Source organism: Camellia sinensis, chromosome 12, assembly GCF_055761805.1.
Source record: "Camellia sinensis isolate YWXY chromosome 12, ASM5576180v1, whole genome shotgun sequence".
Lineage (NCBI taxonomy): Eukaryota > Viridiplantae > Streptophyta > Magnoliopsida > Ericales > Theaceae > Camellia > Camellia sinensis.
In genome coordinates this window covers 36,123,676-36,149,578 of record NC_138972.1, presented here as the reverse complement: position 1 = coordinate 36,149,578, position 25,903 = coordinate 36,123,676, and the positions used below count along the sequence as shown (strand labels likewise).

General features: G+C 37.0%; 1 protein-coding gene across 1 annotated transcript; it reads right to left on the bottom strand.

The window, feature by feature from the left end:
• Positions 1-790: 790 nt before the first annotated feature.
• Positions 791-13,853, bottom strand: LOC114279925 (tRNA-uridine aminocarboxypropyltransferase A). Its single transcript, XM_082898385.1, has 2 exons — positions 13,420-13,853; positions 791-1,283 (listed from the first exon to the last, which is right to left on the bottom strand). The coding sequence occupies exons 1-2, from the start codon at positions 13,772-13,774 to the stop codon at positions 853-855; spliced, it is 786 nt and encodes a 261-aa protein (XP_082754511.1). The 5' UTR covers positions 13,775-13,853; the 3' UTR covers positions 791-852.
• Positions 13,854-25,903: the final 12,050 nt, after the last annotated feature.

Sequence of the window (25,903 nt, the reverse complement as noted above, 5' to 3'; positions counted from 1 at the left end):
AAAAGAGGCTCCCATGCTTATGCAATTTCATCCCATTTCATTTATCCACTACCATATTATTGTCACCATAATTTTTCATATGACTGTAGACTCAACTCCCACATCTAGTAAATGAATGACATCTTCAACACTCATAACTTTCAAAAAATTCACATTTAACTTCTGACAGGAACGCAATTACTGTTCATAACATGGCATATTATGACCAGAGGCTCTGATGCTTGTGCAATTTTTTCTCATTTCATTTATCGCATACTATTCTCACTATAATTTTTCATATGATTGTAGACTCAACTCCCACATCCAGTAAATTTGTGGAATCAAAATTGATGACGTTACAAAAATTGACAGAACAAATTTATCAAACATTTTGGGGCCACCAAGCCTTGGTTCTGTTGACATTCAACTTAAATAAAATAAGCTAAAATAAAATTACTTCTATCATACGGCATAAAAATGTTCCAAGAATTGACAGAAAATAATAACATTTATTGATTCAAAATCACAAACCGCACATTACAGTCCTCTAATTCTTCTTCTCATCCCCTCTTCAACAACTTGGGCCCTGGATTAATGGGTTTTTAAATGACAAGCTTGGAACCTGACCATAGCTTTTAGAACCTCCACCAACCTCCCACAACCAATGAATAAGTGGAATCAAAATTGATGACATTCCAAAAATTGACAGAACAGATTTATCAGTAAACATTTTGGGGCCACAAGCCAATTTCAATAAGAAAAGCCAAAAATGAAATTACTTCTATCACAGGGCATGATAATGTTCCAAGCATTGAAAGAAAATAATAAAATTTAGTATTGAATTCAAAATCACAAACTGCACAATACAGTTCACTAATTATTCTTCTCATCCTTCTTACCCCTCTTCAACAACTTAGGCCTTGGATTAATAGGTTTTAAGTGACGAGCTTGGAACCTAACCATAGCTTTTAGAACCTCCACCAACCTGTCCTCAATCTCAACCCCATTAGGCTCTAGAACATGCAACGCTCGTGCAACAGCCTCCATTGTACTCATGCATCCGCTAAAGGGTTCCTTCCTAAGAATCAAATCCGAATCGAATATTGTCCCACCATCTATCCTAACATCATAGTCTAAACAAACCCGAATGGCAAACTTTGATAAAAATGGTAAACTTGCATGTAACATCTCCCTAGCATGCTTCCAGGTCCCATCAAAAGCAATCAAAACATAATTTCCTACGTACGAATCATTTAACGAAGATCGCCACTTGCTAATTTCAACTGCAGGTGATGAATCTATACCTGAGAAAGAGATAAATGCTTATCAGCATAAAAGGGAGACCCACAACTGTCAGTGTCAGACCCCCATTTATCAGATTATGTATAGGTGATAAACTGATGTGTATATGCTTTTAACCAAACAATCCAGATTCCTTTCCATCACCCAAGGAAGTTCATGTAATATGCTTTGATTGGAACCAAATGGTTCATATGATTGAATCAGTCAAAAATTGTGAACATAAACTTGCAAACAATTTGAGGGCACAACACAATTTAAGTGAGGAATGCTCTACAAACATAACTATCTCTATGGAATTCCAATATTCACATACACAAAGGGGGAACAAATGAATTATTTATCAATCAATTACACATTCTGTCCCATCCATGAGTACATTATTTCAGCATGCATCCTATAGGTGATTTTTGTGAAAATATGACTTGGAAAGACTCAACCTTTAAACATTTAAAACTGCCAATTTCTTTACTCACTCAGCAGAATCTCATAGAAATCAAATCAAATTTCAAGTCACTCAGCTTAATTATCAACCAAATTCATACAGATCATTGAACTGCCCAATTTTTGAACTCTAAATGCACACTTATGTTGTGTTTGGATCTTCAATTTGTGGATTAATTAGTGAAAAAGGAAAAAATGGATAAAATAGAAGCTATTTTTTTTTTTTTCACAATTCCTTTTTTCTTTTTCTTTTATTAAACCACAAATCCAAGATCCAAAATTAGCATTAGATTTTTCAAGGGAAAACTTCATTTTGCCACCGTAACCTATCATAATTGTGTCACTTTAATACTTGAACTATCAATTTGAACAATTACGCCCTTAAACTATTAACATTAGTTCGTTTTACCCCAAACCATTAATCAGTCACTTGTCAGCATACAAGTGGTAATTGACGGTTCCGATTCACTTTGCCCCATAATATGAAGACAGATAAGGAGACAAATATCCAACTAGCACGCAACAAAACATAATCAATTGTTTAGAAAATATTCAATAAAACAAAACACAACCAAATTAAGCAAATTACGTGGACAAATATTTTCTCAAGTGTTGGTAGGTGTGATATGTAACGCCCTCAAAATATTATACAAATCAACCATTCATAAGGTCTAGAGACATAATAAAAATGTTATACTTTCATTTATCAGAGTTAATATTACAAAAGATATCACATGCATTACACTTTCATAAATATCCATCTTGAAACCATAGCATGTAACTCTAGTTTAGAACAACAAAATAAATGCCCTAAAGGCTTACATCTTTCCAAGTAATCATTTGGTTACAACAAAAGAGAGAGTCAGAAACTCTTTACAATTAAAGCCCTCAGCTTAAAAGAAGACATACAAACACAAAAATGAAATCACAAAAGTAGAGCCTTTAGCCTCTAAGCCTCCCAAGCTATGTCCTTGGAGGTGGCATGTCACCTGTATCTGAAAATAGTTTTCCAAGTAGGGTGAGCCAAAACTCAGTAGAGATATGCTAAACCATACATGAGAAACCAAAGCAAACCAAACCAAGCCTTAAATCCCATCAAATGAGGTCGGTTACATGAATCCTTTTTCTCCACGTGACCCTATCAAAGGCCATTTCGTTAGCCAAATTAAGTAGATCCACATCTCTATTTACAACGTTAGCTAACGTTAATCTAGGCCTACCCCGTCCCCTAACACTCCCCTCTATCGTTACAGCATTGCATCTCTTCACTATTGCCTCTGTTGGTCTCCGTTGAATGTGACTAAACTATCTCAATCGATTCTCTCTCAACTTATCTTCTATCGGTGCTACTCCTACCCATTCCCAAATACACTCATTCCTAATTCTGTCTTGTCTAGTCTTGCCACACATCCACTTTAGCATCCTCATCTCAGTTACACTCATCTTATCTTAAATATGAGCATCAGATAAATGTGCAACATTCTTAACCAACACATATTTTTTTCAAGGTCATTCAATATAGATAACCAATATCTCAATTCATTTCCATTCTACCATTTTCGGGTAAATCAATTAGCCAAATTCATTATTATCAAGCAACCAATATGAGACTACAACTCAATGGTTCACAATTCAATACATTCATCAAATCTAACACTTTTATTTCTTGCTATTTTACGAAACCACGTCCGAAGGAACCGGCACCCATAAATATATAAGATTTTAGGACTTTCAAGCTGGACACTCCGGCCAACTTAATTATCAATGGAGTCCATCCCCTATCTCTTCCCAAACAATGGAGTACATCCCCTATCTCCTCCCAAACAAAGATACATATACAATATATTCAAACACTTTATCATATACAATGACTAATCAAAACACATATTCAATGGTTTAATCAAACTGTCATATTCAATGACATAATTCATTTGATTAGTTTCAATCATCCTAATTCTCATGCAGTTTCTACAACAATCATAGTTATCCTCCACCGATAGCCCAAAACAGATATATCTAAACAGATAAATAAATTTATCAACAGATAATTTATCAAATTCCATAGGTATGTGATTTATCAAACCAAACTACACCATTCAATCACATTTCTCCCAATTTCACAATTCCCAAACCAATTTCGTTATTTACATAAATAGTTATTTCAACTCAACTTAGGGCAAAATTTCTCTTTTTTTCCAAAATATCAACCCATAGGTCCAAATCTCACCACTTTAGCAATAAAGAACCTCATACACAAACCCCCAAGGTTACTTTGTAAATCAACATGAAAAACCCCCTTTAGTTTAGAACCCAAACCTTAACTTATACCAAAATCTTCCCAAACCCCACCATTTATACAAAATGACAAATATCTAGGTTAAAGCTCATATTAAAGAGTAGAATATCCCTACCTCAAGCTTAGATGAGAGAGAGAAGAGAAAGCTCAAAAGTCAATGGCGACGAAACCACGTTTTGCCCCGATCAAAACGAAGCCCTTAACAAGCTCTACATTTCATCTTAAAGGAGCAAGGTGAAAAGATTACTCTAGGTGAGTAGATCTAGAGATTAAGTGAAAAAGTTTGGGTTTTAGAGATAGAAGAGAGAAATCACGGTTTAAAAGGAAAAAGGGAAGGAAAATCATGGGAGAAAAATGGTTTGGGCCTATTTATAATAGTGAGGAAAAGCCCTAAGGTCAAATAAAATAATGGGCCCAAAAACCCCCTTAGACAGGGCCCATTCGGGCCTCAAAAATCTGAAAAAAACACGCAGGGTCGACCCTTAGACAAGAGGGGGTCGACCATATCTTCCAGCAACCAACACACAGACATAAGAAGGTCAACCCTCTCCCAGTCTTGCGTCTATCCTATCTTCCAGCAACTAGCACACAGACATAAGAGGGTCGACCCTCTCGAGTCTGGTATCTACCCTATTTTCCAACAACACTCCCAGAAACTTCACCAACAGGTAAGAGTTGACCCTTAGGAAGGCTGGTGTCGACCCTAGAATAGAATTTCTAAGTCTCCAAGGAACTTTTGACAAGAATAAGTACGAACAACCAAACCCAACAAGTTTAAATCGGATTATACTCTTCCAAAACCAACGTACAACAACACCAAAGATTTCCACAATAAAAATAAAAATAAAGGATTCGAATACACTTCCCCAAAAGCTTTGAAAGATACAGGTGCTACAACCTCCCCATTTTAGGAAATTTCGTCCCCGAAATTTTAGTACAAGTTTCAAAACCATGATTACCCAATTTTCAAATGATTACAATTCAATTCTCATTACCATGACCCACCTACCAGTCATCCAATCCTTCCACAAAAGAACAATTCCACATTAGATACATCTCAACAAATATTATCAAAATGAATCTTCCGAATTTAACCAATTTCAATACGAGCATCTCATATTTCCAAAATATATTCAATATTTATGATAAATTTGCATTTCCAAGAGTTAAACAACATATACAATGTTCAAATTAAACTTGCGTTTCCGAAACATATTCAACATTCACAATGCTTTCATAATCCAAAACATATACAATGTTTTCAAATTTGATACAACACATACAATATTCTATATTCCCAGAACATATACAATGCTCATATTAAATCGATGTTTTCAAGACAACCACAACATATACAATGTTTTAACATTTCATTAACAAACTAAAATCTCGAGATATGTTCAAATACCAACGAATAAGTCCGAATATTTCTCACGGATTTCCAATTCACGCTCCCAAGTAGCTTCCTCAATCTCGAGATGTTTCCATGATGCCGTAACTAATAGAATCGTCTTGCTTCACAAGACTCGACTCAACAACAAGGTACGAATATGATTACCTCTCCAACCGGCCAAACTCGCAGCAGTTTATAAGACAAGAACACATTCCCCCGATAATAATAGTAACTACGTCGTCAATAACAACCGTGCTTCATGACATCCACCATGACTTGACTACTTACAATACTCGAATCACCATTGAGTGTTTAACACTCCAACATAGGAAAAAGGAAACCACTCACATACAAGGCTTTCAGTCAACTCTCGTAGAACAAGAACGCAAAATAAAACACGAATAATCAATAACGTCATGGCACATCAATACCTGACAATTCCACGCCCTTGCCAAAGGACATATAACATGTAACCAGTAACTTAGGCTAGATCAAAATGTGACTTCTCGACACATGGTATAAGATATTCCGTTCAAGTTAAAAAAACGTTTAATCTATCCCATTTGTTCCAAAACACTTGGTTTTCCTCCAAATTATTCTTCAACATTCCTCGAGTAAATCACAATATGGTCATCCCACAAAACCCATCACACTCACGGTGGTGTTACAATACCCAAAACAAGATTTTCCACAATGAGAACCCCTATAGATTTTAGAAATGCCAGTAACGCAATAACACAAAGGAAGAAATTGCACACCATTGATCACATAATGGTGCAAAGCGCTTATAAGACCAAAGCTCCCAACCGAAATCCCAAACTGGTTACTACCACTCAAACAACCTTCCAACTGTCCACGAGGGACTTACATTCCACACCAAGACACCGTTTAATTACACAACCTACAATTTCAACTGATTCTCGAGGTGACTATATGTCAACCAACCCAAGTATTGACCAATCAGCTATCTAATTTTATGCACTCGTGCCAGTCTTCAACACCAACATCTTGCTCAACCTCGCCAACTTCTAAATGGGGTTCCATACACAACCTCTCTGGTTCAATGAATCACTCCGGAATCTTTAAAGTTACCCCATGGTACTCTGACTTTTCATTCATCCCTCACACGTATGCCTAAGTGGCACACACATCCTTGCTTCACATTTGAGTCCTAACTGAACTCTTCAAGTCAAACCCAATACACCATCTCAAGTCAACGCACACAAGGAATGAATAAGTCGAAACAACTCTGACAGAGTGCATCACTCACTCTACACAATCTTACTGCCTCACTCGGAGTTCCACTATCCAAACTGGACGACAAACACCCACACCAAAGTGACCCAACAATTTCGAACATTAAATTACTCAACCCAAACATTAACTACGCAATTGCCTTACCAAGGCACTCTCCTGGGATTGCCATGTGACCGATCCCCTTCTACACATTCTAATAACAACATACGAACCACACACCACCACATACCATACTAGCAAAACCTTCTCACTTAATGCACGATATTCTACAACCACACTGAATTCCTTATTTTGAGGATGTACTCACAACCTCAACTGAATTCACAATAACGAAATTTACCCACTTGTTCCCTCACACCAAGTTAACCAGCAAAGGCTTACCACGCTACAACACCCTCGTTACTACGTAACCATTCGAATCGAACACAAGCAAACATAACACTTCATCCCTTAATGACCAATAAGGTCAACTCTTTATTCCACATTCTATTCGTCACTCGTCACAAGAGTACAATCAAAATACTAAGCCTCCGTGTCAATCACTAGCCATTGCTACTACTGAACAACTACTCCGAACTAAGCTTCGGCGCCAACGCAAAACACTGACAGGGCTTTCAAAGACTTACCGTCCTAAATCTCCAGAAGAACAAATGAAGTCCTCAATCTCCTCGCCGTTATCCCAAACCTTTGCCCATAAGCACCAAACCACTGTGACCCTACACACAGGTCACACCCTAACCACGGGTTATATACCCAACCAACCCTTCCAACAGCATCACCTGACTTAACCAGAATTAAGGTACATACCTATCGCATTCAAACATAATAAAAGAGTCCTAAACTTAGGAAACCTCCACTATACCTCTGCCTGAAACATATTATCAGCTGCTCACAACACACCACCCCACCGATGCTAACAACCAATATTACGATAAGGGACTAACACCCTTTCATAGGAAACAACAAATCAGAAAATAAAACGTACATAACTAGTAACTGAAATCCAACCATAACGGAAGCTCACCCGTACAATGTTGAACAGAAAAATCACAAAATCTGATTAAAACAACAGTTTTTCTTATTATTTCAAAGGCTCTTTCACCACTTACCCCCTTTTTCTAAAAAATTATTCAAACTCACATCATTTTCCAACAAAAATTTTTGTTCCAAAATCTCAAGGAGACTAATTGTTTTGCAAACATTTTCTCCAAACAATCCACGAAATTTCAAATCAGAGTTTTCAGTTGAAATGAATGCCATAAAAGGCCACAGAGCCGAACTCACCCTCCAACTTATTTCCCAACAATATCCGGTGAATCTCAACCTTCACCCAATCACAACCATCACACCTACGGTGACTCCAAACATCTTACATATACAATTTATTTAAAGACATAATCATATTCAATGATAACGGGTGAGAAATTAGTTTTAATTTACTTAATTCCCATGAAATTTCTATCACAACAATAAATAGAGATACATACAGTACTAAGAGATATAGTACAACACACATAACTTTCCAAATCACGGAAGTCTCAAACCAATATAACACCAACAATATTAATCGTCATAATTCAATGGCGCAAGGCATTTGCAAAATTTTCACATTAACACATTGCCCCAATTCAAGAGGTTTTATATAACCACACCAATCAAATGCACCCATAAGTGAGGCCCCCACACCCCTAAGTCCATTAACGCAACCCGAGAACAATTTCCAAGGTGACTACGTGCCAACCAACTTCGAATACCATACGACCCAACCACCAGTCCTCTATCCTCAAGACTCAGAGTCCAAAATAAAACACATCCCTACCTTTTCACAAGGTATCCGTGACTAACTTGAGACATCACAAGCCAACCCATTTCCCACGGCATCAATATGGCATAAAAAACACTAGGATTTTCAATTTGTACCACTTTTATTAACACATTACCAATGAGCACAAAGTTAATTACATAACCACATCTTTTGGGTTTACAACCACATACACATGCATAAACAATATCCGTAGGCATACAGCCTTTCATAATATAATATCAAATAACACTGCGAAGAATCAAAACTCCTTCACACTTCTAGCCTCACTATTGTCCCCACTTGGACTACTACAACTGGTGCTGCTCCCTCAGAGGACATCGGCGCCAAACATGGCATGTCCAACCATATCGAAAACACCAAGGTGATCCTCTATTCCGAGGTTGACTCGAGAACGCCTAAGTCTGGCTAGACTCTCCAAAGGACGAGTCTGATGAAACGAAAGTAGCCCGAGGCGTCAACTACGCCTGCCTTACTAGGTCTACTACCTCTCAAAACAGTTGAACTTGTCGGTATGGACTTTTCCTCCTCATCCTGACCAACACTATCGATAACGGTCTCCACATGACCCGCTGCCTCTACCAAGGCATGGTAATCTCTATGCATTGCCCAGCAACTCTTCTCCAAATAGCATCACACAACATCCCTTCGAACTCAAGACAATGTCGCTCCCTTGTTGCAACCAACTCTGGAGGAAATCTCGACAAGTTAATAAACCATCCTTCAAACTATACCAAAGGTGCAATACCTTGGCGTAACTCCATAAACCGTTTCCGTAACTTTTCCTGTGTGGAAGGAGGGAAATTGTCACTTCCTCGTCTAGGCATCCTAATAAGGGTAATAAGAGATATGCACATTCATAAATATGTCGAAGCTAACTCACTCGTGTCCTAATACTTTGGACAACAGTAATTCACTCTATATAAGTACATAATTACATAAGCACATACGAATTTCATTTCAGGATAATGACCGTCCCGCGGCATTGCTAGAGTGCCAATTAGAAACGGCAGTGATCAAGTGCCTTTCCAACAGGACTCCCAGAAACCCATAGATCCAATCAACATCCTAGAAACTAAATCCCATACCCATATAGTCACACAAACATGTTATCATATAAGCACATAACATCATACATAAGTCTCTAACAAGCGAGACAAACCCATTATGGTACTAACCACTTCTCACGTATCCAAAGTATTCAAACCCGGTACGCTCTGATACCAAGTTGTAACACTCTCAAAATATTATACAAATTAACCATTCATAAGGTCTAGAGCTTAGTTGCACGAAGCCGAAGCGGGAGCGGGAGCGGGAGCGGGAGCGGGGAAGCGTGAGCTGATAGAAGATTCTTAGGTTGGGAGCGCCTCAGGAAGCGCTAATATATATATATATTTTTAATAGTTATTTTTAAAATATATTTATTATTTTTATCTTAGGTATTATTTTTATAGATAATATTTTAAATTTATTTATATAATTTTTTTTAATTTTTAATTGATATATATTATAAATAAAAAACAATAAAATAATAAAATATGTTAAAAAACAATAAAATAATAAAAAATAGTAAAATAATGATTTATTTTATAAATCTTATTAGATTTTTTTTATTATATTTAATTTAATTAAATTTATTATTATATAACAAATTATATTATTTATTATATGTTAAAAACGGGAAGGGGGAAGACAGCACAAATCGACAAGAAAGAAAGAGAGAGAGAGAGAGAGAGAGAAGAAGAAGAAGAAGAAGCAGAAGGAGGCGAGCAGATCGAAGGCGATGGCCATGGCGATGTCAAGACGATCGAAGGCGAGAGCGAAGAGGAGTAGAGCAGATCGCGAGGCGAGAGCAGATCGAAGGTCGATGTCGAAAGTCCGGGCGATGTCGAAGGTCGACGTCGATGTCGAAGGAGAAGGCGACAGCGAGACCAGGTCTCTCACTCTCTCTCCCCTTTACGATCCCATCTTGGACTGAATCACGTTTCTCTCTCCACAGAAACGCGATTCTTACACGTTTCTTTCTAGGAAACACGGAATCACGATTCTTACTAAGAATCGCCACCTGTTTGCACGATTCCTGCAACTAAGGTCTAGAGACATAATAGAAATGTTATTCTTTCATTCATCAGAGTTAATATTACAAAAGATATCACATGCATTACACTTTCATAAATATCCATCTTGAAACCATAGCATGTAACTCTAGTTTAGAACAACAAAATAAATACCCTAAAGGCTTACATCTTTCCAAGTAATCATTTGGTTACAACAAAAGAGAGAGTCAGAAGCTCTTTACAATTAAAGCCCTCGGCTTAAAAGAAGACATATAAACACAAAAATGAAATCACAAAAATAGAGCCTTTAGCCTCTAAGCCTCCCAAGCTATGTCCTTGGAGGTGGCACGTCACTTGTACCTGAAAATGGTTTCCCAAGTAGGGTGAGCCAAAGCCCAGTAGAGATATGCTAAACCATACATGAGAATTAACTAAAATATGAGCATCAAATAAATGTGCAACATTCTTAACCAACACATTCTTTTCAAGGTCATTCAATATAGATAACCAATATCTCAATTCATTTCCATTCTACCATTTCGGGTAAATCAATTAGCCAAATTCATTATTATCAAGCAACCAATATGAGACTCCAACTCAATGGTTCACAATTAAATACATTCATCAAATCCAACACTTCTATTTCTTGCCATTTTGCGGAACCACGTCTGAGGGAACCGGCACCCATAAATATATAAGATTTCGGGACTCTCACCCTGGATACTCCGGCCAACTTAATTATCAATGGAGTCCATCCCCTATCTCTTCCCAAACAATGGAGTACATCCCCTATCTCCTCCCAAACAAAGATACATATACAATGTATTCAAACACTTTGTCATATACAATGACTAATCAAAACACATATTCAATGGTTTAATCAAACCGTCATATTCAATGACATAATTCAATTGATTAGTTTCAATCATCCTAATTCTCATGCAGTTTCTACAACAATCATAGCTATCTTCCACCGATAGCCCAAAACAGATATATCTAAATAGATAAATAAATCTATCAACAGATAATTTATCAAATTCCATAGGTGTGTGATTTATCAAACCAAACTACACCATTCAATCACATTTCTCCCAATTTCATAATTCCCAAACCAATTTCATTATTTACAAAAATAGTTATTTCAACTCAACTTAGGGCAAAATTTCCCTTTTTTCCAAAATATCAACCCATAGGTCCAAATCTCACCACTTCAGCAATAAAGAACCTCATACACAAACCCCTAAGGTTACTTTGTAAATCAACATGAAAAACTCCCTTTAGTTTAGAACCCAAACCTTAACTTTTACCAAAATCTTTCCAAACCCCACCATTTATACAAAATAACAAATATTTAGGTTAAACCTCATATTAAAGAGTAGAATATCCCTACCTCATGCTTTAGATGAGAGAGAGAAGAGAAAGCTCAAAAGTCAATGGCGACGAAATCACGTTTTGCCCCGATCAAAACGAAACCCTTGACAAACTCTACACTTTATCTCAAAGGAGCAAGGTGAAAAGATCACTCTAGGTGAGTAGATCTAAAGATTTAAGTGAAAAAGTTTAGATTTTAGAGAGAGAAGAGAGAAATCACGGTTTAAGAGGAAAAAGGGAAGGAAAATCATGGGAGAAAAATGGTTTGGGCCTATTTATAGTAGTGAGGAAAAGCCCTTAGGTCAAATAAAATAATGGGCCCAAAAACCCCTTAGATAGGGTCCATTTGAACCTCAAAAATCTGAAAAAAACACGTAGGGGTCGACCATATCTTCCAACAACCAACACACAGACATAAGAAAATCAACATGAAAAACCCCCTTTAGTTTAGAACCCAAACCTTAACTTTTACCAAAATCTTCCCATTTATACAAAATAACAAATATTTAGGCTAAAGCTCATATTAAAGAGTAGAATATCCCTACCTTCAGCTTAGATGAGAGAGAAGAGAAAGCCCAAAAGTCAATTGCAACAAAACAACGTTTTGCCCCGATCAAAACGAAACCCTTGACAAGCTCTACACTTTATCTCAAAGGAGTAAGGTGAAAAGATCATTCTAGGTGAGTAAATCTGGAGATTTAAGTGAAAAAGTTTGGATTTTAGAGAGAGAAGAGAGAAATCACGGTTTAAGAGGAAAAAGGGAAGGAAAATCATGGGAGAAAAATGGTTTGGGCCTATTTATAGTAGTGAGGAAAAGCCCTAAGGTCAAATAAAATAATGAGCCCAAAAACCCCCTTAGATAGGGCCCATTCGGACCTCAAAAATCTAAAAAAAACACGCAGGGGTCGACCCTTAGACAGGAGGGGGTCGACCATATCTTCCAGCAACCAACACACAGACATAAGAAGGTCAACCCTCTCCAGTCTGGTGTCTACCCTATTTTCTAGCAACACTCCCAGAAACTTCACCAATAGGTAAGGGTCGACCCTTAAGAAGGCTAGTGTTGACCCTAGAATAGAATTTCTAAGTCTCCAAGGAATTTTTGACAAGAATAAGTGCGAATAACTAAACCAAACAAGTTTAAATCGGATTATATTCCTCCAAAACCAACGCATAACAACACCAAAGATTTCCAAAATAAAAATAAAGAATTCGAATACACTTCCCCAAAAGTTTTGAAAGATACAGGTTGCTACATGACATTTTGTCAAAGAAATACTAACTTCCTGTAATTGTTCAAATTGAATGTTCAGAGTGGCAAGTGATAGCTTGAGGGGGTGAATTTTTCCCACATTTCAGCTTTGTTAAAAATTTTCCACTAGAGCCCAATTCAAGTCAATTCAATTAAAAACTACATGCACATTCGAATTTTGTCTAATACAGCACGAAATTCACACAAATGTGAAGACAAAATTGCGATTAAGCAAAGCAGCAGGGGTACCTGGGAAGAGATAGATGGCGCGAAAAGGTTGATTAGGGTTTTGAATGGCGGCATTGTAGAGAGAATCGAGGAGAGGCGAGTGGCCGAGGCGTAGTCGGCGGCCAATTAGGATTTGGAAGTTGAGGAGGCATTTGGAGAGGAGAGGGACGGTGGCCAGCTTGTGGCGGTGCTCGTGTGGGTGCTGGAGGACCACCACTTGGGTGGCGGTTGAGATGGCTTCACTTGGAATTGTGTCGCAGAGGCACACGTTTATTGGCCTCTCGCACCCTCTGCTGCATATTCTCCGCCTGCCCTCGTCTCCGGTGGGACCTGGATCGGACAAGTCCAAGACTCTAGTCACTTCGTCTGCTTCCATAGCCAAGCCAGCTGAGAATTGATTAAAATTGGACAATTACGTGCGGGTGAGAGAAGAAAAAGAAAAAAAAAAAAAAATTATTTATTTGCATTTTAATGTGTTTATAATTTTTATTTTATTTTTATTTTTATTTTTATATATCATTTATTTGTATGTAAGGGCATCTCTAATGGTATATTATTATTTTTTTTATTAAATTTGAGTAAAAACTCTCTTTAATATCGCTTGCTCTAACGATGAATTTTTGTTTTTCATCAAACCACTGATTGACTGGCTAATGTAAAATTTTCATAAAATTTTGCCTTGAAGTGATCATCCGGAAGGATATCTGGGAGACATCCGGGAGAATATCCGGAGGACATCCAAGAGGACATTCAACGATAATGTACAATGATTTGATAAAAGGCATAAAGCATCCTCAGTTTGGTGAAACATTTTTAATATTCTCAATTTGATATCTATTTGATGAAACTAGTGGAATAGAAAAAAAAAAGAATACTTTTTATCAAATTTGAATTTGGTGATGGATTTGGTACACTGTCGGAGATGGCATAGTTCCCTCGTTAAAAAAAGTTAGGAGTTGGGGTTACACGGCTTGTGAAATTATTACGTACTTTAATTTGGTTATTTGAATTGTTCAATTTTTAAAGAAATCGAATAGAACATATTTATAAAAAGTAAATTAATCAGATATTGATAGACTTTTCGTCAACTCGTATTTGTATTTAGTTTAATATTTACATATATACAAATGCTAGTTGATGAAGGGTCTATTTATATCCGATCTACTTAATTTTTTATAGCTATTTTCTATTCAATATTCTATAAAAATTAAACGACTTAAATTAGCAAAATAAAATTCAAAATAATTTTCACAAGCTTGGTTCAAAATTTTATTACACTTAATTTGAATCAAATTAGGAAATATTACATTTCATTAGAGGTTTCAACAAATATTTACAAACTAATGATAAATATTATAAATATTAAAAAATAAAAATACAAAATTTTTCATGATTTTATAATTAATTTTTGAGAAACTAATTCCCCCAATTAAATTTTAGGGCATTATCTAAATTACTTACACATTTTATATTATTATCTAAATTACTTACACATTTTATATTATTATATTAAATGAAGGTGCAAGAGTCAAAACTTTCACCTTAGTTTAGGGGAAAAAAACATTTGTGCAACACACATATTATAATAGTAATTTATTTATCATTTATTTCTTACTTAAATTAGTAATTATAAAATTTCACTATATTCCCAAACAAATTATTATTTTTAACAAGGATTTTTTTTTAGTAAATCTTTTTGAAAAAATTCATTTTTTTAAACTTTCAGATTTTACCAGACTAAAATGTTCTTAATTTTTTAAAATTATAAAATTAGTTAAATTATTTTGTTTTTGTGTTTAATTAATACCTTTTTAGATTTTCTCAAAAAAAATATTCACATTTTAGATCCTTTTAGATTAGAATAACTTGAAAAGAACAAAAATTTGACATAAAGTTACTAAAATTTAAAATAAATAGAAAAAGCAAAAAATGTGAGATTGATTGATTTATTTATTTATTTATTTTTTACATTTGTCAAAAAGAGTTGTGTATCTTTTTGATTAGGGCGTTTAGGCCAAAAATCAAAAAATCAGATTTTCTTTGTTCAAAGGTTGCGGAGCTAAAAAAAAATTGTCCATAAGAACAAATTCACGCAAAAATGACCAAAATACCTATATTATGTATATATATTATCTACGATTCTATCAATTCTCATTCCCCAAACCCCTCTCTCTCTCTCTCTCTCTCTTCAACGGTGTCTTCCCTCTTTCCTTTCCCTCTCATTAACGGTCTCTACTCCGTCAAAACAATTACAATCGTCGTCATTTTTGTCTCCGATGCCGCCTAGGCTCCTCCTTTTTGTCCGTTGGTGGCTCCATCAGATTTGAGAAGATTTGACCACCGTAGGCCTTCAAAATATCAAATCTGACCACAAATCCATCGCCATGTCTGAAAATCTCAGATCAATCATTGTACCTAGTTTTTTGCACTCCTCGGAGGGTTTTAGTCTCCCCAGATGCAATTCTCTACAGTTCGGACTCCCATGGTTCTGAATCTGGTTTCACAAGTGCAATGTGAAACAGAAAAACGAATGAGAGTCCAGATCCAACAAATTTTAGAAAATACATTAATCACTAGAGATGCCAAAAATGGAATGCATTGCCAGATGTCATATTTTTGGGAGAATTAGAAAACCCGTGACTCGTGCCAAAGGCCACTTGTCCATCATAACCAAAGTTGTCTCGGCTCGAGAACTTAGTTATGAGACGAAAATGTCATGAATTGAGCACCCCACTCATCCGATCAAAGATCAGCCTCTATTAAGTCATGATGTGAATTTTATGGACATTATATGCTCATATTCTGATTATTTAATATACTAACATTACTATGTGAAGTAAACAAGTATAGTCCACGTCACTTACTTTGAAATGCTTTGATTTCATGCTTTCTTGAAAAGGGTTTTTGAATATGTGTCACTTAAAGGAAAAGTGAGCTTATATGTACAATAATCAAAGTCATTCCACTCGAAGCAAAATAGTCTCCACCCATAGACATTCATAGAGATATTTCGTAGAAGTGAATAGCCTCATGGTAGTATGCTCAACATGGTAACACAAACACACATATGATGTGTTAAAGCGAAAATGTTCACCTAGTACTCAACCGTGACAAGCCAAAGAAAAGAAGATAGTTAAAAAAAAAATGCATGATCCTAATATGCAAAATGGCCAATGCATCACATACAAGAATGCAATTACTAAATTCGGCTACTAACGTGATATGTGAATCAACTCAAAGCATGAGGTAGCGCTCATAATCAAGTCGGAAATGATAACGACATCAAGTATGATGAATCGAACCTTAATGCATGCAAAAATGGATATAAGGCATGGAAATGATATGAAACGAAAACATGATGTCTTGTACAACCACAGTAAGCATGTAAATAAAAATGAGTAAGAAAATAGAGGTTGGAAGACATATATCAAGTGTTACAAATTTGCCTTCTTACAAGAGGGTCTGACTAACTATTACAATTATTACAAAACACGAATGAATTAACTAATTATTACAAAACATGAATTTCAAAGAAACTAAGCTAAAGGAATTTGAATGAGATGCGGGGAATCGCGTGCGCACAGATAGGAACATCCTCCGAAAACCCCGTCTAGTTACTACTAGAAATTGCCATATTCACAGTCAACAAACAGTTCTGTTTTGGACCTCAGGATCTACCCTGTTTTGCGAAAAAAGCACCACTATCGCACAAACAAGGTGGCCGGCCGGCCTGATGAACTAGTCGGTCGTACAAGATGGTGGCAGACCAACCACTTCTTCTGGAAAAAGACTTGTTGCAATAGAACTGGAACAGAGCAAAACAGAGGGTTTCCAAAGAATGTTCATATTTTCTACTCCCTCCTATCATGATGATATTCAAGAAGAGACTAGGTTTGCTTCACAAATAATCAAACATCCCAAGGGTATTTAGAGGATGATTCATGAAACAACGGGACGAAATATTCAATGGATATAAAACTAAGGCTAATTAAGAAGAAGTATTCAAAGAGGTGGCTGAAACCTGCTATATCTCATGGAAAATAAGAGTAAGTGAGTACTCAAATTTGGAGAGAATAGGTTTAGAGAAAGCCATTTTTGAAAGGGAAGCTTATTAACAAGAGATTACATCATAGAGGCAAGATATTACAGACTTTTCTTCCTACTCATGGAACATGGATTGAAATCCATTTCCATGCTTCAAAAGGAACTAGAAGAGAGTCTCTAATACTTCCAATAAAGAGCTCTCATATGGCTTCAAAGCAAAATCAAAACAAGACTAAGCAAACGAATGAAAACTATAAAAAAATTATTGTAAGCTCATTTTCCTACTCATGGAATAAGGATGAAACATTCATTTCCATGCTTCAAAGATGGAACCAGAAGAGAGCTCATAACAACTTTGAAAAGAAGAGACAGAAACAAGAATCAAACTAACTATTTAAAGCTTTAAAAACACATATATACTATCCATATTCATACAAAACTATCTAAAACAGTGCTGAAATTGAAGAAAAAATAAGCAAAAGCATGAAAAACACCAAGGGAACATCACTAATGGATAAGTCTATGGAAGGGTGGCTAACCCTTCCACCTTCAACAAGGTTTAAATAGCATTTTTAAGCCTAAAACAACTTTGAAAATCAGTGTTTAAAACAGAGGATGAAGAACAAGGGAATAAAAGAATATGTAATGAAAAGAGTTCAAAGATCAACCTCTTGAAAAGAAGAAGAGCTTCTTGATTCGCAAACTTCAATCCAAACACTCTTAAATCCAAACACTCTTAAGTATCTAAAATCAGTATCAAAACTTCAACCCAAAAACTTCAAATTCAAGCTTCAATGGTGTATCTATAGTGTATATGTATTCAAAAGGGTAGATAATGCTTTGTACGCCTTGGAAATGCTTACTCATTAAGTTTTCTCACCCTAAACTCTGAGGAGAAGTGTTATATTTATAGAATTTTAGCTTCTCATGTCAAAAATATCTTCAAAAGAGAACAGCTGGCCAAATCCTGTGTATGTGATCAGCTTGCTGCTGCAAAAATATCTGCTTCGCTAAACATGGCCGGCCGGCCAATCAATTGTACGGCTGGCCCAATAAAGTGGTCTGCTGGTCAACTTTTGGTCTTGCTGCTCTTTGAGTGGTCAGGCTAGAAAAATAGGCTTTGGTCCAAATGGGGTGTAAGGTTTAGGTTTGAAGCTCAAAACCGAATTCTTTTGCTGAAGATTCGAAAGATTACATAGCATAACATTTCATCATCGGGTGTTTGGAATGAAGAGCCCAAGTCTTAGGGGCAGTCAAAATGGGGTGTCTATAGTTGCCCCTCTTTGACAGAGCTCAAAGTCATTTCATGATGCAAGTGAATGTCAAAGCCTGAAAATGACCCATTTGACGTGGTCGTAAGACTTGGACAAACAAACAAAATGTGGATACAATTGGTTAAACTTGAAAGTTGCCTACGTTTCCCTTTGCAAGGAATCAAACCAACATAGTTCAAGGGCAGGATGTAAATAATACACAATGCAATGCAACAATTGAAACCACAAATGAGCATATCGCAAGACAATCATGAAGATGAGAGGAGGAGACAAGCCAAACTACGTATCACGTAGAAAATGTGAAAAGATACAAGCCAAATCACACTCCTTGGATAAGGGGGAAATTGCAAGCCGAACTACGTATCACGTAAAAAGGGGAACATACTCTAACTACGTTGGAATCGTGAAAGGATGAAGAACAAATTCTAAACTCACTAAAATCATGTGAGGAAGGACACACTCTAACCAGGCTAGAACCATGAGAAAATGAGGAATGAATTCCAAGCACACTAAAATCATGGGAGGAATGACACACTCTAATCACGCTGGAATCGTAAAAAGAGGACGAACAAATTCCAAACACGCTGAAATCGTGTGAGGAATGACACACTCTAACCAAGCTAGAATTGTAAGAAGAGGAAGATCAAATTCCAAACACGATGAAATCATGTGAGGAAGGACACACTCTAACCATGCTAGAATCATGAGAAGAGGAAGAACAAATTCCAAACACGCAGAAATCGTGTGAGGAATGACACACTCTAACCATGTTGAAATCATGAGAAGAGGAAAAGACTCCAACCACGCTGGAATCGTGAGCAAAGGAAGAACACTCTAACCAAGCTCGGGGATATGTCATCACATATCTTGAGATAAAAAACCTCTCGAGGTTACGTCTCACGCATTCTGAGAAAACTCGCTCAGGGTCGTGTTCTTGTATGTCTTGAGATAAAAAAATCACTTGAGAACACGTCTCACATGTCCTGAGAATACCCGCTCAAGGTCGTGTTCTTGCACGCCCTGAGATAAAAAAAAAAACTGCTCGTGAACGCGTCTCACGCGTCTTGGGAAAACCCCCCTCAGGGTTGTGTTCTTGCACACCCTGAGATAAAAAAACCGCTCAGGAACGCATATCACGCGTCGTAAGAAAACTGCTTGAGAACATGCTCCTCTATGTTCTGAGGAAAGCCCGGGGGACAATGATCCAAAATGCATTTCAACGTAAAAATGAAAGATGATACAAGATAACGCATGATGCAAATGGATGTAACGGATGTGATAGACGATGTCGTATGTGTGACAAATGATGTAGTAGATGATATTTAGCAAATGTAATAAACAAACAGAGCAGTGCTTTAGAAAGTACCTCATGGGATAAGTGGCAATGAACCGCTCTACTCTGGCGAGGATCTCCCTTTTGTGCTTTCCAAATTGAGGTCCTTAAATGTTGACAAGGGATAAAATCTACATGCAGAAACCACAGATGTCGCTTTTCTCTCTAATCATACTTACAACTTTTCCTATTCTCTAATAGGGTGACAGACTAGGTTGATTCAGTATCCAGAATTAAGGCGCATACTCGATACCTCAACCTATGGGGCTGTCATACAGATTTTAAGCCAATGATATGCCCCCGGGTATTCAAACTAGACTTTAGTCTCGAAAATTCCGAACCTTTGTGTTCTAGGCATTGCCATTCGAACTCTAGTTTCTACTGTCTCAATTGGTCTCCTAAGAACTCATTGCAAACACAACCAAGACGCCTTTGGTGGGGAATGGTGTTTAGGGAGAGCGCTTTTGATCGGCACTGTCATGACCCGAACCCGCACCTATGGGTTAAGGCCATAACCGGCCAGTAATCGCGAGATTACCTACGGCCTCAAATCAATTAAAACAAAACTCATCAGAGTAAAGGGGCCAAACGAAAGCAAAATAAAACTTTGTCCATAGAGCTGTGCTTATATGCACACCATAACACTCCAAACATTTATACATTAACAACTCACATCAAAATGTGTACTAGCACAAAACACTGTACATAGAGGATCATACAAGTTTAAGTCAGTCGAACCTAAGACTTATATACAAAACTAGTCCAATGCTTTCGCCAACATAACAAAAACCATGAACAAAGGACAAAAGCGAAAACAGTCTCGTGCGTGAGACGTTTGGGTTGACTCCTCAAAACTCTGACTGTTTCTCACATTTTCACCGAGGCTAGTTCTGTACGTCCCTTGGCTCACCTACATGTACATGAATGAGCGTGAGCGAAAGCCCAGTGAATAATATCAAATAAAGCGGACACATAAGCAATCTTTGAAACAGTTACAGCAGATGGCCTTTGGCCCAATCACTTGGATCAATCAGCCTTTGGCCCAATCATTTATATCAATCGGCCTTTGGCCCGATCATTCATATCGATCGGCTTTCGGCCCAATCATTCATGTCAATCGGCCTTCGGCCCAATCATTCATATCAATCGGCCTTCGGCCCAATCATTCATGTCAATCGGCCTTTGGCCCAATCATTTATATCAATCGTTGTCCACCATTCAATTTAATGAACTTACAAAACTTACATAGAAGTAAACAATTGGACAACAGTATATTTTAAATATCTTGTTAAGATATTACTCACAGTGATCGGCTTGTGGATTTGTCCTGGAGCTTGACCCTACACATCAGATAACACATATGGGTCACAAACGATTCAATCCGTTTTTTAATTCACATATTCCTCTTTAGGCTTCATTCTTATCTCTTTAACTCAATTACAATGCTTAATGCATGCTTAAGAGTGCTTGCAAGTGAAGAGAACGGAAAACGAAATACAGAATACACTTTCAAAATTTCAGAAAGTATGGTCCTCGCTCAAGCGTGGACTTCCCCGCTCGAGCGAACCCATGAGGTCCGCAAAAGTACTGGTTATGGCATTTTTACGCGTGGAACTTGGACGCTCGAGCGAAAGTCCATCCTACATAGCTCCCCGCTCGAGCGTAGACTTCCCACTCGAGCAGACATCATGGTCTGCAGAAAATACTAGGAGCACGAAATTCACGCTCGAGCGGAAATCAAATTTCTAGGTTCTCCAGAATGTGTTCTTGAGCTAAAATTCGACATTTCAACCACATTTATTGCATATGATGGCTCAAATCTCACATATGCTTATACTAACATGGTACCAACACCAAATTACAACACAATAGAGTTCAATTTCATGAATTGATCACATGCATGCCCCAAATTAACTCAAACTCATGCATTCAAGGTTCCCATTTTTAATAAACAACATGCATGCCCATTTTGACTTTCATTTTCACTTCTAATGATGCAGTTAGTGCTCATTCCTATGAAACTCAACAAAAACATTCTTGCATGTGGGATTACACTTCCAATCTTTCATAATTTACAATTTACATGCTAGATTTTGTGATTCCATAGGTATTCTTTACATGCATGCACATAACAAGCTTTCATTCCAACAAAACCAACTCAACTCATGCTCTTGGTTACAAACAAACCTTGAACACACAAGATTACACATTAAACTCATGAATTCAAGAATCAATTTCTTACCTAGAAGCCCAATCTATGGTTAATTCTTGAACTAGACTTCAAATATCCAAGCTTGAGTCAAAATTGCACAAGTCTCTCCCTTCTATCTCTATGGCCGGCTCGCTCTCTCTCTCAAGGCACCAAAATCAGATTTTTTTTGAGTTCAAAAGAGACAATGAGAGTGTATATGGCCTCACACATAAGGCCCCACTAACTATATATATTTAAATAATTTGGGCACTATGCCAACATTTTAATCTAATTAATTTGGTCCGAATCAATTTCCAATTAAATTTCACCGTAAGCTCTAAAAATTACACTAATCACTATGGCGTAATCAATTTCGGATTCTGTGGCCGATAAGGCCTTCAATTTAATTTCTAAAGCAGATAATCGAACAGATATTCCTACGATGAATAGATAGAAATTCAAAACCACATATTTACACATAATGGCACACAAAATCATATTAAACACATAATCATACTCATCTTAAAGACCAATTAGCATATTGCGGAACAAGGATATCACAGGCACTCTGACTTAAAACAGGCTTTAGCTCGAGGTCGAGGTACACTCATACTCCGGAGAAATGGCGAGACTTGGGAAGGTGCGTCTGGAATATAATTTCGAAATTTTTTTGAAGTTGAAACAAACTCAGATGCTCCAATTTTAACTTTTTGCTTTTGCTTTGTAGTTCGGAACCTATATAGTTTCAGATAGGTCCTTGTTTTGCTAGTCTCTTTTTTTTTCTTTTTTTTTTGAAAATTATGATCGGGGTTCGACCCTATAGTTTATGAAAGAAATAATTTTGTTTTGCACATCGTGTTAGGAATGGCACGACACTCTGAGCACAAAACGATTTATTTTTGAAATTGAAACCGAGAATGAGTTCTTAACTGGATATTGGGCCTACAATTGACCAATGTACAAAATATGACTCAGCAAAGGAAAAACAAAGTAAAAACAACCTAAACACACCTATTTACACTCACCGAAATCAAAACGACTCAAAACAAGAATTAAAACAAACACAAACAACAAACACAACACTTGGATGTTTTCTACCAGCAGGAGACCTCTCAATTCATGGGGAGTCTATTTCTCCAGGTATTGTTTCCCACCATTTTTTCTTTATGGCTCTTACATCACTTTGGTCCTCAATCTCTATTTTCTGTAAAAAGCCCTTTCCTTACTTTTTCTCTCAATGCACATCTCTCTATTCTTTAATCTGTCTTTTTTTTTTTTTATCCCTTCCCAAGTGTGGTTGATGGAAAAGCTAAAAGTTGTGGATCCTTGCCCTTAGTACTCGGCTAGATTCTACTTCTTTCACTCACAACTAGTGAGCTTTCCCACAGCGGGGTTGTGGTGAGACTGGATATGCAACAGATCTGCAACTGACATCGCTTGGCGATACCCTTAGCTTAAATGAGTTATAGCATATCCTACCAACGAGGTATACATTTGATTGGTCTCACACGCTATGTTTTCTACTTTCTATTCCGATTCAGACGCCAATTTAGGTGTGATCAGACTCGTCCAAATGAGGGGGTCGAATATCCAGCTCCATTTCTAGTTCATGTTTCACACTTGGCTCAATACCTCACTGCCTGAAGGATGAGAGAGCTTTTGGCCCCTATTGCTAGCTTCAATTGTGCCTTTTTTGGGTGCATGGCTTGGCTTAATGGTGAGACACGGGTTGGACCATCCTTGGAGGCAGAAACTTCTGAGAGTGCGGGCAAGAAGCAAAGGACCATCACCTGACTTATCTGTGCCCCTAGTTAATTGCTTCGACTTTATTTTTTGTTTTTGGCTTTCTGCTAAAACAATTTTGACCAACATGAGAGTTTAGATTAACATGTTTATTCTACTTTCTGTTTTGAAATCATGTAAGTCAAGCTGTGAGCACTGAAAATTTTCCTTTATTGAGTCCAAGAAATGGTCCGATTTTGAAAAAATGGAATAATTTTTGAGAAAATTAGTCAATTTCACCAAAAAAACTCAAAAACTGTTTTGCAAATGGCCACTACCAAACCAATGTGAAATTAACTCTTGAGATGTACAACCTCAAATCTGAACTTGATTTTTCTTACAGCTGAATCTTTTAACAAAATAGGACAACTGAATTTGAACGAAGATAAGCCAATTGGACATGGATAGGATAGTCGAGTTGAATAAGCATAAGCCAATCAGCATGGATGAGACAAGCCGACTGAAAATGATTGGGGCCGAAATTTAGGATAAAGTTGCCTACATATCCCAAAGATAGGAATGAGGCCTTATGTAATTACGGGTTAAAGTGCACTCGGGTATTAACTCTCTCCTTTTGCACTCTAACTTTTGCCAAGGCCACTGTAACACTCCAGAATTTCTCCTTCGCTCGAGCGCAAGAGTTGATGCTCAAGCAGTCTTGTGAGGCTCCCAGTACTTTTGTAGTCGGTCTGACATTCTGAGAGTTGTGAATTTCCGCTCGAGCGGTCAGCTTTATTGGTCTGTTCGCTCGAGCGCAAGATTGGACGCTCGAGCGGTCTGCCTGGTTGAGTCTGAATTTTTGGGACTAGTGGGATTGTTTTTGATCTTTTATTATTGTGTTTGGAGCCTCTTTTTTTTTTTTTTTTTTTTTTTGGGATATTGATCGAAGTAGTAACATGATGGCAAAGTAAGATTGGATTAAAAACTTTGATTCGGATAATTTTCCTATGCACAACCATCACTCTTTTGCCCTTTTCTTTTTCCATACTTTGAATTTGGATGTGAGGATAGAACCATTGGAAAGCTTGTTTCTGGGGCTTCAACTTGGACACAAGAACAACCTAAAATGGAGTCCAGGCAAAGAGAGTTATGTCCATTTGAAGTTTTGGTATCTGTGCTGGAAGCAAGTGTGCTTAAGCGCAGAAAGTGGCGCTCGAGCGGACTACGCGAATTCAGCGACTTAAAAAGTAATTTTCTAGATCATTCTCTTCACTTTTATTTTCTCTCTTCCTTCCCCTCATCCTAGGTCTAAAAACCCTTGATTTCTTGACCCAAATAGCTTCCACTCCTTACAGATTTGGCCAAGATCTCTCACCAAAAAGTGAAGGATACATGAAGATCTCATTTTCTTACCGATTGGATTTTTGGTTTTGTGAATGAATGTCTTGGAGCCTTGTTTTCTTGCTTGATCATTGAGGTAGGGGTGTCTTTAACTTGTTATATGCTTAATTAAGATTCATATGTGGTATTTTCACTAGTTATTCATGCGGTATCTATATACATATATATGTGTGTGTGTGTGTGTGTGTGTTGTAGAGATTTGTTGTGTTAGTGAATAAATTGAAATACATGCAAGCAATATTTCATGGTTATGGAAGGAATTATACTTATTATGGATGAATATCATTGTTTATGATGGATAATTAACACAATCTCATAAAGAAGAGTAAAACCCCAATTTTATTCAAAACCCTGGTTTTTAAATTTAATTTACAAAAAGGGGTTTTGCTCAATTGATTTCTAAAACATGAAATTGAGTGTAATTCCTTGATTTTGAGATTGAAATGTAAGATTGGAGATTCCTTTTTAATGTAAACCTTGAGAAGAAGCTAATGATTGCTTGATAGGAGATCCTTGAATTATGAAATGTGATGAGGTGGA